The sequence below is a fragment of the Clarias gariepinus genome, chromosome 23 (genome assembly GCF_024256425.1).
Source record: "Clarias gariepinus isolate MV-2021 ecotype Netherlands chromosome 23, CGAR_prim_01v2, whole genome shotgun sequence".
Taxonomy (NCBI): Eukaryota; Metazoa; Chordata; class Actinopteri; order Siluriformes; family Clariidae; genus Clarias; species Clarias gariepinus.
This window is the reverse complement of record NC_071122.1, coordinates 24,517,539-24,531,108: the sequence shown is the minus strand read 5'-3', so window position 1 is coordinate 24,531,108 and position 13,570 is coordinate 24,517,539. Positions and strand designations below refer to the sequence as shown.

General features: G+C 36.9%; 1 protein-coding gene across 1 annotated transcript in view; it reads left to right on the top strand.

Annotated features, from left to right (window-relative positions):
* Positions 1–2,274: 2,274 nt before the first annotated feature.
* The window catches only part of cacna2d3 (calcium channel, voltage dependent, alpha2/delta subunit 3), a 51,771-nt gene continuing 40,475 nt past the window's right edge, over positions 2,275–13,570 (top strand). The window contains exons 1-4 of the mRNA XM_053484050.1: positions 2,275–2,387; positions 5,022–5,103; positions 8,485–8,601; positions 10,867–10,926. Of these exons, the coding sequence (XP_053340025.1) occupies positions 2,275–2,387; positions 5,022–5,103; positions 8,485–8,601; positions 10,867–10,926 (372 nt within the window). The remainder of the gene's footprint in view (positions 2,388–5,021; positions 5,104–8,484; positions 8,602–10,866; positions 10,927–13,570) is intronic.

The window sequence follows — 13,570 nt, the reverse complement described above, 5'->3', positions numbered from 1 at the left end:
TGACCCACACAAACTATCGTACACACATCTGTAAATGCCTCACTGTTTATCTCTTCTGCACAATATTCATTACTTTTTGCACAAATACCAATTCTTGCTGCTATGTTTTTTACTACCTCAACACCATATTTTATGTTTTATGTTTTATGTTCCAATATTTCGTTGTTGTCGCACTGTCACTTTGTTGTTGCTCGTTTTGCACATTTGCACGTGCACTTTATGTTGTTGTCTGGGAAAAAAACAAAACAAAAAAAACCTGTAGATAGTCTTTTAGTTAGTTAGTCTTTTTAGTTAGTTTTTTTTTTTTTTTGTTAATTTATGTTGTAATTTATGTTAGGAATATCTGTCTTGTCTCTGCTAGCCAGCTAACTAGGCTTCCTAGCTAGCTAGTTTAGCTTCTCTGTTAATTTATGTTGTAAGTTTATGTTGCATGTAGCACCTTGGTCCTGGAGGAACATTGTTTCGTTTCACTGTGTACTAACTGTATATGGTTGAAGTGACAATAAAGCCTACTTGAACTTGAACCATTGTGAATAACTTCATTTATTGCTACATACTCGTCAAAAAAAGATGACCTCATGCTGCTGTTTAACATGCTCTTAGCTGGCTAAAAGTGTTAGCCAGCATTAACTAATGTTGCTTATAGCTTGGTCATCCAATTTTAGCAACTTAATAAAACATTATTTATAATGTCAACACTTTAATATTTATGTAGACAAAACAATACTGTTTAATTCCTGAAGATTCACTATAGTGTTTGTTTGAATCTATGTGGACTGAGGTGGTGAAGCTTTACTGAAGCTTTTATAGTCTGAGCAGTTTAATAAATTAAAAGTTTAAAAAATCTTTAGACTACTATCATCATTACAATCTTACTGGACAGTGACTGGGTGGAAGTCTGCATTTCACAGCTTGGAATAAATCTAACGCTTTATGATGATTGATTTACAGTTAATGTTAATGTTGAAAATCATATAGATATATATTGATAAGCTTTAATTACTAAATCATTTATTCCATTTAGTCAGTTGTTACTACTACTACCACGACTCTTACCCCTGTCTATATAAATATACACGGGTAAGTCTGTACATTTGTCTCAATATTTCAATGATATCTTTCTATTTCATACTCAGAAAATGTTCTGTCTGTATGTCTGTCCATTCAGATTTTGTCACAGCATCACGCAAAACTGTCTGGACAGAATTTACTGAATCTCCTGCAGTTCATTAGATCTCTGCCAGAAGTTTAATCTGCACCATCAGTGAATCTAAATGTGGAGTAAAAGTGATGTTATGAACAGTTATGTGTGGGATTTAATAATCTACTGTAAAATAATCTACTAATGCGCTACTGTCTCAATGTAAACAAACACCTGCACCAATAGATATTAATTAGAAAAGATAAAGTGAATATTTTTACTGGGATTAGTTCATATTTTCACTTTGGCTGAAATAACAGCGCTGAAGTGGTATAAGTGAATTTTAACACGCTGGAGTGGTTTTAAGACAAAACTTCATCTTTATCCTTTGATCTACTTATTCCATTTCTCATCTGTGATTCACTCTCCGATTACCGAACAGGGAGTGTATTTGTCTGAGCACCAAAGAAGGACAACTTAGTGTAAACAAGGCGTAAGATACTCAACCTTACAGAATGGGATTTCTTTGTATTAATAAGTTAGACAGAGAGTTCTGCTGTACAGAGAGACACACAGACATGTACGTGGGCTTTAACCTCAAATAATAGTAATAATAATAATAATAATAATAATATCACTGATTACATTAAAGATCAGATTATTTTTTAGCTTTTTAACTATTGCTGCAAACTTTAACCGTCAATGACAAAACACTTCGTTTATTTATAGATGTACAGTACGCTGTATGCAGATACCTTTGAGGGTCTCACTGCATTTATACGGATTGTGTGTGTGTGTGTGTGTGTGTGTGTGAGTGAGAGAGAGAGAGGGGGGGGGGGGGGGGGGGGCGGGGGGCGGATGGGGTAAGACTTTGAGGCAGTGATTATAGACACACAGCCGGATGCTGAACGCTTCATTTGAGGCTTCACCCGCCTCCGTTATTCGGTTCCGCGTCTCTACCGCAGTCTCACCTCCTCGGTCCATGGACAGCTCGTTCTTATTCCTGCGCTGGAGAAGAGCTGGTGAGCTGCTGTTGGAGAGCTGAGAGACTGAGAGAGAGACTGAGAGAGAGAGAGAGAGACGGTTCAGAAAGAGTGAGAGAGACAGAGAGAAGCCGACGGAGCGGTGAGAAGATGCGGCGGCTGCGGGGCGGGCTGGATCTGCGCGTGCGCCCGGTGCTCTTCTGGCTCGCGCTGTGCTCGGCGGCGGCGGCCCGGGGGTCACAGCACGGCATCCCGCTCGGAGTGTGAGTACACGATCACACACAGGCTCACACCATCATCTGAACACCATCGGAAACCCAAATCGGTACCGGCGGTGCGCGTTCACACACTCTGAGCAACAACTGGTGTACTGGGGGTTTGGTGCAAGATAATAAAATCAACTCATATCAGCCTGTACGGGGAAAAACCCTGAACTCTTAAAACACACCATTCTGTTCGACTCTAAAGGTAGATTCAGGGATTTAACTGAACAGTGTGTGTGTGTGTGTAACACTAACATCTAAATACTCTAGAGCCTCATGGGGTTTCTAGTTTTGTAGTGCTATTTGAGTCCTATTTCTTAAAATTTATTTCTTAAATATCTGCAATTTTTTATTATTTATTTTGATTCTATTTTTTAGTCCTATTTAGTCCTGAGTGTTTAATGCAAGATAATAAAATCAACTTGTAGCAACCTGTATGGAGAAATATGATTTTCTGAAACTGAATGAACTCTTAAAACACACTGATGTAACTGATTCTAAAGGCAGATTCAGGTATTTAACTGGGGACCATACCGTGCGCGCGCGTGTGTGTAACACACATCTAAATACACTAGTGCTTCATGGGGATGTTATTTTTAAGCAAATTAAAACTAGCTGAAAATATATATTTAAAAATAGAATATTGGTTAAATCTTAACAAATTGCACGCAATGAATATAAATATCTGCAGATTAAAGATCAAATACAATTTCATTTATTTCTAATGTTTTGAAGTGAATGTGCAACTGTATTTATTAAACTTGGATTGTAGAATAAAAATATACTTTTTTAAGGTTTAAAACATTTAAATGTACTAATGTCAAATGCGTTTATAATAATAATAATAATAATAATAATAATAATAATAATAATGATTATTATTATTATTATTATTATTATTATTATTAATCCACATGAGTATAAATCAGTAATGAAATGAAAATGTCTGCAGGGTTTTTTTCCTTTCTCAGAAAAATCAATCCGCAATATTTGATAACACTTTAATAACTAAGTTTATTCGTTAAAACGCAGTTTTAATCACACTACGGCTTTGTTAAGAATAAATAGTTTAAAATTCTTTGAGTTTGTAACAGATGACTACAAACCGAAATTAAATTCACGATGCAGGAAAATCACTAACAGCTGCAGCTTCTGTGCGAAATAATTTAACACCGTGTTCAACAACGCAAAGAAATCTGTCAGAAATAATTAAACTAACAGTTTTTTTTCTCTGTGTGCACATTTATAAGCAACACAACTTGGCAAAAACGGTCGTCTTGCTTGAAATCCTAACACCGAAAAAATACAACTATAATACAAAGTGCACTACAAAATACCAATAATCTGTACAGTCACTTTAAAAAGAAAATGTGTTGATTAAATGTTGATATAATTAAAACCTCCGGGACATTTTCCGGGGTTCTTATTGTAACGACGACGATGATGATAATCATCATCATCATCATCATCATCATCACAAACTGAAAACATTATTCTTTAATAAACTTTTTTGTAGTGTATGCATGTTTGTGTCGGCTGACTGTATTTAAACTACAACTGGTTAAACAGCTCACTTAAAGGTTACACTGAAGCTCTTCTTCTATAAAACAATTATGTTAATGTTCCAATTATCAAATTAAATTTTTGTTAATATTTGCTAGTTATTAGACTATTTAACCAGCACATTGGGGCATGACTCCACTAGACCTCTGACTGCATGCTGTGGTGTTCACCTGGACGTTGGCAGCGGATCCTTTGGGTACTGTGGGTTGTGGGGCGGGGTCTTTGTGGATCAGACTAGTTTATCCAGTGCATCCTATGGGGCTAGATCCATTTGGACCCCCACGGGGGTCTTAGACTTGTGATTGCTGGATGTGCACGGTGGGCTATGGTGCACTGGGTGTTCTGGTGCCTTTCTGTAGACAGTTTGTTCTGCATTAGCTTTTCTGTGGGAAAGCAGACCAGATTGGTTGACCCTGGATCCTGCAGGCCTTGGGTGCCCATGATCTTGTCACTAGTTTACTGGGGTATAATTAATAATCAGTGTTAATGTTATGGTTGATCGGTGTTAATTCAAATTAAAACCCCACACTGTTTAATGTTTAGTATAATTAAAATGTACTGTATATCATGGGAAAATAATATTTACTCATATTTCTCATCAAACGAAAACATGGATTATTTGTTTTGTTTTATTTAGCATATTTTTTTGCAAATAAATGTCACAAATTTGATTCAAGTTTAAGATAGCAGCTATTAAAAAACAATAGACCAGTTGCATGTTTTTGCTTTTGCAACTACAAAACTGAATACACTGTTTCAATAATTTATGTCTCACATTAAAGGGTGCTGCATTTTGTGCGATTTGTGCACAATTGTTTTAGCTAATGCATGCATGAAAATTTACCAGATGGCATCATAAATTTATTTGCAGAATAATGCGTTTGTCATGTTGCATACATTATCTGAAGATTTTCTATAAATTAGGGTGATTTCCTAATACAGCAGATACTCTGAGACAAACCAGATTAACCAGCATAGCGTTGAGCAGTGACGCCCTCTGCGTCTGAAATGTCTTGCGTTTTATTCAGTGTTGTGGGTTAATGAACTGCTTTCCCCATCTGTTTTGCGCAGGGTGAAACTGTGGGCTTCAGCATTCGGTGGTGAAATCAAATCCATCGCCACTAAATACTCTGGCTCACAACTGCTGCAGAAGGTACCTGCGTTCTTTCTCCGTCATTATGTCCAAGACTCAGACCATTCTCACTACAGCGTGTATTATGTTCATGTGTAAGTTAGGCATTTGGTAAACATGTTTTACCAAGCCATGCATAGACTGTGCAGTTCCATCTATCCATCTATCTATCTATAATTGTACCTCCTTGCCCCACTGTGATATTGTATTCAAAACTTTCTCTTAGAAGATCACCCAAGATGCTGCACACTCATCAAACTAAGAGTTTAGTGAATGATCATAGGTTTTAGCTTACCTGTTACTTACCTGATCTTTAGATTACTATCTATATATATACGGATAAATACATTGGACTGTTGAAGGTTCCTCCAAAAAGATACCTGAAGAAACCCCAAGGGTGTAGAACGTTCGCTTGGCTTTATATGGCAGCTCAAGTATTACAGTACATTGGCGGCATCCAGGTACCATCTTACAGCCTTTCATCACCAACCCAGAGCCTCATCTCCATCTTTCACGCTTTTTCATTGTTTGTCACTCTGTACTTGTTTTTCTCTTTTATTGTTAATTGCCTTTTCCTGTCTCTAATAATGCATATGATTTTTCTTTTACTTATTTTCTTTAGCGTGGCTTTTCTTTCTTTATTCACTGCTCCTTGTCTTTCATCTCTCGCTCTCTTTCTCTCTCTCTGTCTCTCTTTCTCTCTCTCAAGCGTAGTAGCTTCAGGCTGAAGTGTATTGTCTTCTGCAGCCTCTCAGCCTCTCAGCTGGTTCACACAGATGGTTTAGTTGGAAAAGACTCAGGTGTGCGTCAGAAAGACTCAGCTGTTACTCTATGTGTGTGTGTGTGTGTGTGTGTGTGTGTGTGTGAGTGTGTTCTGGATACGGCCCATTACACACTGAATTTTTTTTCTCATCTCATCTACAATTCTCTCCGGACAGAATCAGCCAGGAAAAGATAAATTGAATAACTGGAGCTGTGTGTAAATGTGACCCCGGGATGTTCATCGCTTGACAAAATTAGCATGTTCCATGCAATATACTGCAATGGGATAATGATAATTATGATGTTAGTATTAAAATTTTAAATGTTTAGTATCTGTGCATCATTGTAGATAAAAAATCTTTCCAAGACAAAATTGTTTCCCAGCAGAAAGAGGTTAAACTCTTAAAGGATCTGTTATGTCCCCTGAACCCCTAAAAAACACAAAGTACACTTTTTGTCACTGAGAGTGTTTGTATCAGTTGTGTGGTGTGCAGTACAAGATCCTGTCATGCTTTTAACATTTAGCTAACATGGTACTCGGTACACTCTCTAGGCTTTTTTAAGGGTTGTTTAGGAGTTCATGGGACTCTAAAGGCTTGTTAGTCTTGTCAGGGGTAGTAAAGCACTCTGTTATCGGGTTCTACGCAAAACCTTGAAGCATTCTCCAACAGCGATCCTGCTACATTTTACACCAGTTAGTATATGTTTGTACATCCTCATGACTGTAGCTTTCCCTGTTAGACAGGTTTATTAGGATGCTAAGAACTCTTAATTAACATTAAACATATAAGATATAACAATAGCAGATAAGAGATGCTTTTAGCAGAAACATCCCATACAGTAATTCTTGGTTTAAGAGCACAACTTTTGTGGTAATTATTAAAATAAATACAATATGATACAGTATTATATTGTAAGAAGATAACTCTTTCAATATAATGTGATAGTATCAGTTACATCCCAGTTTATATCTGGAGAAAATAAGACTTCTAACTGTTGTTGTAAACAAGGCAGATGCGTCTGACAGCTTCTGAAAAACGGGCTGGCTCTTCTTCTCATTACCCGAGCCAGCAGGACGATCATGGCTACTGATGAAGGCCTGTGAATTACAGCATGGTTGAGAGAGAGAGAGAGAGGGAGAGGGAGAGAGAGGGGAAGACGGGATGTGGAGAAGGGAGGGGAGGACAGGCGTGAAATGAAGTGTTCCACCTCAGTAACTCTCCCCCGACTCCTTCTCACTGTAATGGGATGTGTGTTGTGTGTTAGTGGCGGTGTGCAGGAACATGCGTCTGGATTTGTACAGGATTTGGTGCTTTGTTGCTCATAAAGGAACAGAACAGATGTTTGGTGTATTGTGTGTGGGGTGTTTGTGTGTGTGAAAATTTCATAAAATTCGGAGAAACATCTTTGATGGAAAATTTTTAGATGCATTTATGTCCAGGTGGTTGTGTTCAGGACGCCTGCGCTGTGTTCAAAGCATGTTTTGTGTATGTGTGTGTGTGTGTGTGTTCTGCAGGATCAGCATTGTCTGAAATGTAGCTCATTATTCCAAGCCACCCAGGCTTGACACGTTATTATCTTTTTCCCTGCGTTCAGACTCCATTTCAATTACCCTCTGTCCACGTGTGGCTCAAGGTCCAAACCGTTTTTTTAGGTGCCCCTTCGTCAGTCTCTTTTTCAGCCAACTGCGCAAATTGCAGCAGCTTCACAACCAATCCGAGCTCAGATTGAGCCTTGTATCAAGACAGGAGACCTAAGTCTCGACAAGTCGAGATCCTAACCTGAACTTGTCTGCAAATCATTTAAGTCTTTTTCCTGTGCAAATATGTGATGAAAGTAGGAAGCAGACATTTCACTAAAAAGTGTTGCAGGGGGCCTCAGTTGTTCCATTTAGACAAAGAAACACCTTGTTGGTGGTGATGCCGTTTTTTTAGACGGGTAGTTTTGAACACACAACAACTATTAGGTACTTATTTTACAATTCCCAGAATCATTGTTTTTAAATTTAGGAATCTGACATCAAGGTCCTGAAGTCCATTCTTATCTTACTCACCATGAAATGAACCTTCTATGAACTTGGTGTAGATGTCTTCCTTGAGGGTTGTGTTAGATCCTATTCTAAATAAATAAATCAAGGTGGGAAATCACTCTGAATGGCTATTTACACCAATAGTCATATATTAGAGAGCACAAGACATGAGGAGAACAAACAGAACTTCCCAAATTCTAATCCCTGAAGCTGTGAGGTGGTTATGCTACCCAGTTCACCATCACGGGCATCCCAAGGCCACAAAGCTTATAATCCACTACATGGAGTTTAGAAGATTTATGTTATACATTTAGATAAGGAAAAAAGCTATTGCATTTACATCCTGAAATGTTAGGATCTGATTTAATCCCACAATATCTGAAATCTTTTATCAGGCCCTGTTTCCTGATCATGACAGAAACACACACACACACACACACACACACACACACAAAGGTTGGAGATAAAGCATAGAAAATCCTCGGTCTATTGGACATTATATATATATATATATATATATATATATATATATAATTAAACCATGACACTGTATATTTTAGTGTTATTTTTGACTGTGTCTGATGAGGATGTTTTTGCTTGTAACTTGCCAGAAATGTAAGGAGTACGAGCGCACGGTTCGGATGGAGGAAGCTGATGGAGCTAAGCTGGTGCAGAGCATCTCTGAGAAGATGGCTGAAATGTTCCGCAGCAAAGCTCAAGCCGCGCGGGTGGGTATGGCTGCTGAGTCCAGTCTGAGATTGAGTTTAACATCTAGGTTTAGGAGTGAGTCTGAGCTTTTTAAGAATCAGCCTTCAGTACATCGTTTAGGTTTAGGAGTTTAGGTCATTGTCTGGGTGTTTAGAACGTTCTGTGGTTTCAGGAGTGAGTCTGATTATAAACACACCATCAATTCTGCAAGACAGCTTAATGTTGATTTAGGACTGAGACTGAATCAGTGCAATCAGTTTAAAACTCTGAGTCTAAATCAGTACAGTTGCACAGTTGTACTGAAGGTAATGTTTAACACATTACTGAAATAGACTTCAGCACTTGTATACATTTCTTTTACATTTATTCAGCTATAGGAGTCAATAGCATTACCCCAAATACTTTTATATTAGTGGATAGTTTTTGTACAGGTAGCTGCTGCTGGTTGGTTGTTAATGCTAGCCAATGATATAAATTATATATAATTATACAAACGCTAAAGGTTATTAATCGACTTAGTAACAAAATGATGTCACTTTTAAATAAATACACATACAGTTTATAAATCTTCTGTTTTTGTGTTGCTTTAAAAAAATATAACATCAACAAGCATTTCGTTCCTTACAGCTGGGCTGCAGTTGGATTTCACTGTGAGCACCTGTGTAGTGTTCCTCTGAGGACAGTAAAACCCGACATTATTAAAGGAAAGTGAGGAAGGAAGTGTACACGTCTTTTTTTCATTGCAAAACTGGAAATCAACTCTTTTTTTGTTTAAAAACAAAATTATGTTATTGCTTTTTTTCAGTGCGTATATTATTTATTTAATAAATGAGGGCTTATTAGTTGCTAACGTAGTTGTAAATGATTTTTTATTTAAAGAACACACTGAATGAAGCAGCGGTGCTGTTTAGTTACAGCTGAACTCTAAGTTAGTTTTTCTTTATTATGATGCACTGATTTCAAGCAAAAATAATCTGTGTGTAGTTGATATGCCAGTGTCACACCTCCAAATGGTTATTCCTAGAGCAGCTCTATTATTATTATTATTATTATTATTATTATTATAACTCCCTTGCTTTTGACTACTCTATTAGATTATTCCTCTATTGCAGTATATCCTTGATTTTTTTTTTTACTAAGTAAAAGACAATATTTCCTTTTCTTTAATTTCAGTTTATCCCGCAGATAAGGCTGCAGGTTTTAGCAGATGTGTATAAATCATGCTGAGTAAATGAGTGTGTAAACGTGTCCCCCCTTCCTCCTCCCTGTGTTTCTATCTGGGTGTGATGTGTTTTATTGATGTGATAGAAATCCCGTTATCGCAGAGCCGCAGCGTCGCACCGGCATTACAGAGAAGAATAAAGCCCACCTGCCTTGTGTGTGTGTGTGTGTGTGTGGTATGCAGGACTGCCAAATTTGCTGTCTTGAATTTTGAATTAACATTTCCAAAACTAATATGAAATCTTTTGCAGACAAAACACGTCAAATTTATCCTTGCTAAAAAAAAGGAAGAAAAAACGCCTGTGTAGTTAGTGCAATGTTACTAATAAAACATTGGCTATATATTCTGATACAGCCTGACATTTTATTTATTTCTTTATTTGCCGAATACGTATTCTGTTTAGGCGGTCAGTTTAATAACACGGCACTAATGCAGATGAATTAACATGAATTGTTTAGTCTACATTTTAGCAATATATATTATTTGTTTATTTAAAAATAATTCCTTTCTAAAGACATATTCCTTAAATCCGAACAGCACTGTGACGTGGGCATGATCCAATTGAAAAGCGTTTTATTGCTGTCATTTTACATACAAATGGAAAAAAAATGATTTAGCGTCAGTCTTGAGAACTGAAAATATTTAAAGGGGAACTTGTAAATTAATTGTCAAAAATATCCAGTTCCAGGTGATTTTTGTTGACGGTGCAGCCATTTCTCCTGACCCCAATTGCGACGTTTAATTTCTTGTCCCGCGGCAATCTCTGCCCCCCGCCCCCTTACACACACACACACACACACACACACACACACAGCTAAAGTGACCCATTAACAGAACAGAGACCCCAATTAGCCTAAGGAGGGTGAATGATTGTGTCTTTTATTTGATCACAGGGACTGTAGCCGCAGTTCGCGCAGGGTTAGTGATAATTAGGCTAGAATTGTAACACAAACACGATCTCGTAGTTTAACATTTTAAATATGACCCCACATCTGTGCGCGCGCGAACCTGATCTCGGCTCCTGTAATGGAGAATCATGTGCTCGTGTCTTTCTGCCATGCAGAGGCTGGTGGAGGCGGCGGAGGAGGCGCACTTACAGCACGAGGAGAAGCCCGACCTGCAGGTACGATCTGCCGCAGGACATTTAGAAAACTCTAGGGGTGCTTTTTCATCATCGTCACCATCATCTTCCTCATCGTCATCCAGTTCCATCTTCATGCTGAAGGTTGGAGGTCGTGAGTCACCAACCTGGTGCTCTCTTGCATTGTTTCTATGAGGTGTCATTCCAGCTAAAGTTATTATTAAGCCATTGTCTTGTAGGTCTTCCGCTGCCTGTTTGCTCTTGAAATTTTCCTTCTAGTTTTTTTTTTTTTTTGGAAGTTTTCATGTCTTGGTATACAGTACGTCTATACACTATATTGATATATAATTTGTTTTACTTTTTATTTAGCACAAACGATCTTTTCTCTTCTAATATCAGTAGTGCTCCATCATTTGTTTTTGTTTCTTTCCATGATATTTCTAATGCACCACCTTTCAAAGGCATCTAATTTGTCCATAATGTTTTTCACTTCATTTCCATATTTCACGTCCATATAATAGGGTAGATTATATGTGTGGAAAGCTCTAAATATTTTTGGTAGCAAGATTTTCTTACTAGAAAGACTTTATGTTATTAAAAAGGGACTTGTAAATTCTGTTCTTCTAGTTACTTCTTTTTTACATGTACCATCCATTGTAAAATGTGAATTTTGTGACTTGTTCTGTGTTCTTCTTCTTCTGTGTTTTTAAGAGGTAAAAAAAAAACATTAACATTTTAGCATAAAGATTTTATTCTTTTTTTATTATTATTATTTTACATGAAATCAACAACAACAACAACAAAAATTAGCTGTGTTTTCACACGGGTCACATTTATTCGCCTTATATTTTACCTTAAAAAATTACAATACATAAAAGATTTATTGGCTGAATTATTTAAACAATCCTCTTTTTTGTAGTTAAAAACACTGTATAACACGCGCGCGCACGCACACACACACGCACGCACACACACACAAAGAGGCGCAAGCAAACATTGACAAATTCCGCAAAGAAAAGAACAGACGTAAAGTAGCACCAAACACATACATTTACATGAATCAATATTTAAAGTTTCGTGCCATATCGCGGGATGTTTCTGCATGTTTCGAAAAATCGGAATTTAACATTAATAGATTTGCATCATATTGAGTTTTGGTTATTATTATATGTATAAAAAATAATTTAATATATCTTATGTTATTGAATAAGCGAAAAAGTAGAATCCACACGTTTACTACACGTTTACTACACACCTGAAAGATCAGCACCACGTCTGTCCAACGTTTACCTTTTGTATAGTGCTCTACAGTATAAACATTCCCTCCTGAAAATCGACAGTGAAATGACAGCCTACATTTTTTTGTAAAAGGTTTTTCTACTTGAAATTGTTTAAAGTGTACATGCACTCCATCCACCTGCCCTGGTACACACTACACATGTGGACATTATGGTATCTCTCCAGTGACCAAGAATTCTACTCACTGGTACCTTTAGTACCCTTTTCAAACAACTGGAATTGGCAAATAGCACGAAAATCAAGACATGCGTATGTTTCTCCTTTTACTTGATATCAAATGAAATTTGCAAAATAAATTGTTAATGTGCTAAAACAGAGACCTGGAAAAATAAACTATTTCCAACTCGTTAGTGATCATTTATACCAGTGTCTACTATCAAAAGAACGACTTAAAAAGATAGAAATATTATTATGATCATTAATATAAATTACATGAATATACTGTATTTCACTGCAAAAAAAAAACACCCTTCTCAACAATTTTGTTTAAGGATCTATCTAATGACGGAAACTTCAAAGCACTTTTTAAAGTGGCTTTGGACAAGAGCATCTGCCAAATGCCTGAATGTAAATGTAAATGTCATGGACTCTGTACAGGTACTTTGCACAATGACAATACAGTTGAATCTAATCTAATCTAATCTAATCTAATCTAATCTAAGCTTCTATCTATCTATCTATCTATCTATCTATCTATCTATCTATCTATCTATCTATCTATCTATCTATCTATCTATGTTTAACAATATTACCTCAGCTTGATCTCCTAAGGAAAAACATTAATATTTTGTGCACGAACAAAACATTTACAAAATAAATACAAATTAAAAAGGAAAAAGAAACACAGTTAATAAAAATGTGTTAATGCTTTCTTGCATAAAAATGTTAAGATTTATAGATATTTTTTTATTCAGTTTTTTAAAGTACTTTTGGATGTCTTTGAAATGTGCACTTTTTGTCAGAATTCAGAAAAATGTGTGCGTGGGTTTGGAGCGTGTCAAGCAGCAGTCACATCACACACACACGCGCGCGCGCGCACGTTTGGTTCGGGTGGAAACGCGGCAGCTCCACTGCTCCAGACTCAGGGTGAAGATTAATGACTTGTCGTGTCCGAGCTCTAAATGGAAAATTCACTGGAGCAAATTGCGTTAAAGAAAAGTGATGGCGGCTTCCCTGGAATAATGAAGTCGTTAACAAATTCTCTTCACGAACAAACAAACAAACAAATATTTCTGCTGTAAATTTCTGTATGCATATGCAGTAGGGTTAATGATGCAATGCCGCATATTTAGTGTGTGGGTGGAGAATATTTAGGTTTATTTCAGGTATTAAAAAAGTGGATGGCGTCACTGCGACAGTGGCAAGCACGAAAAATAGATAGATAGAT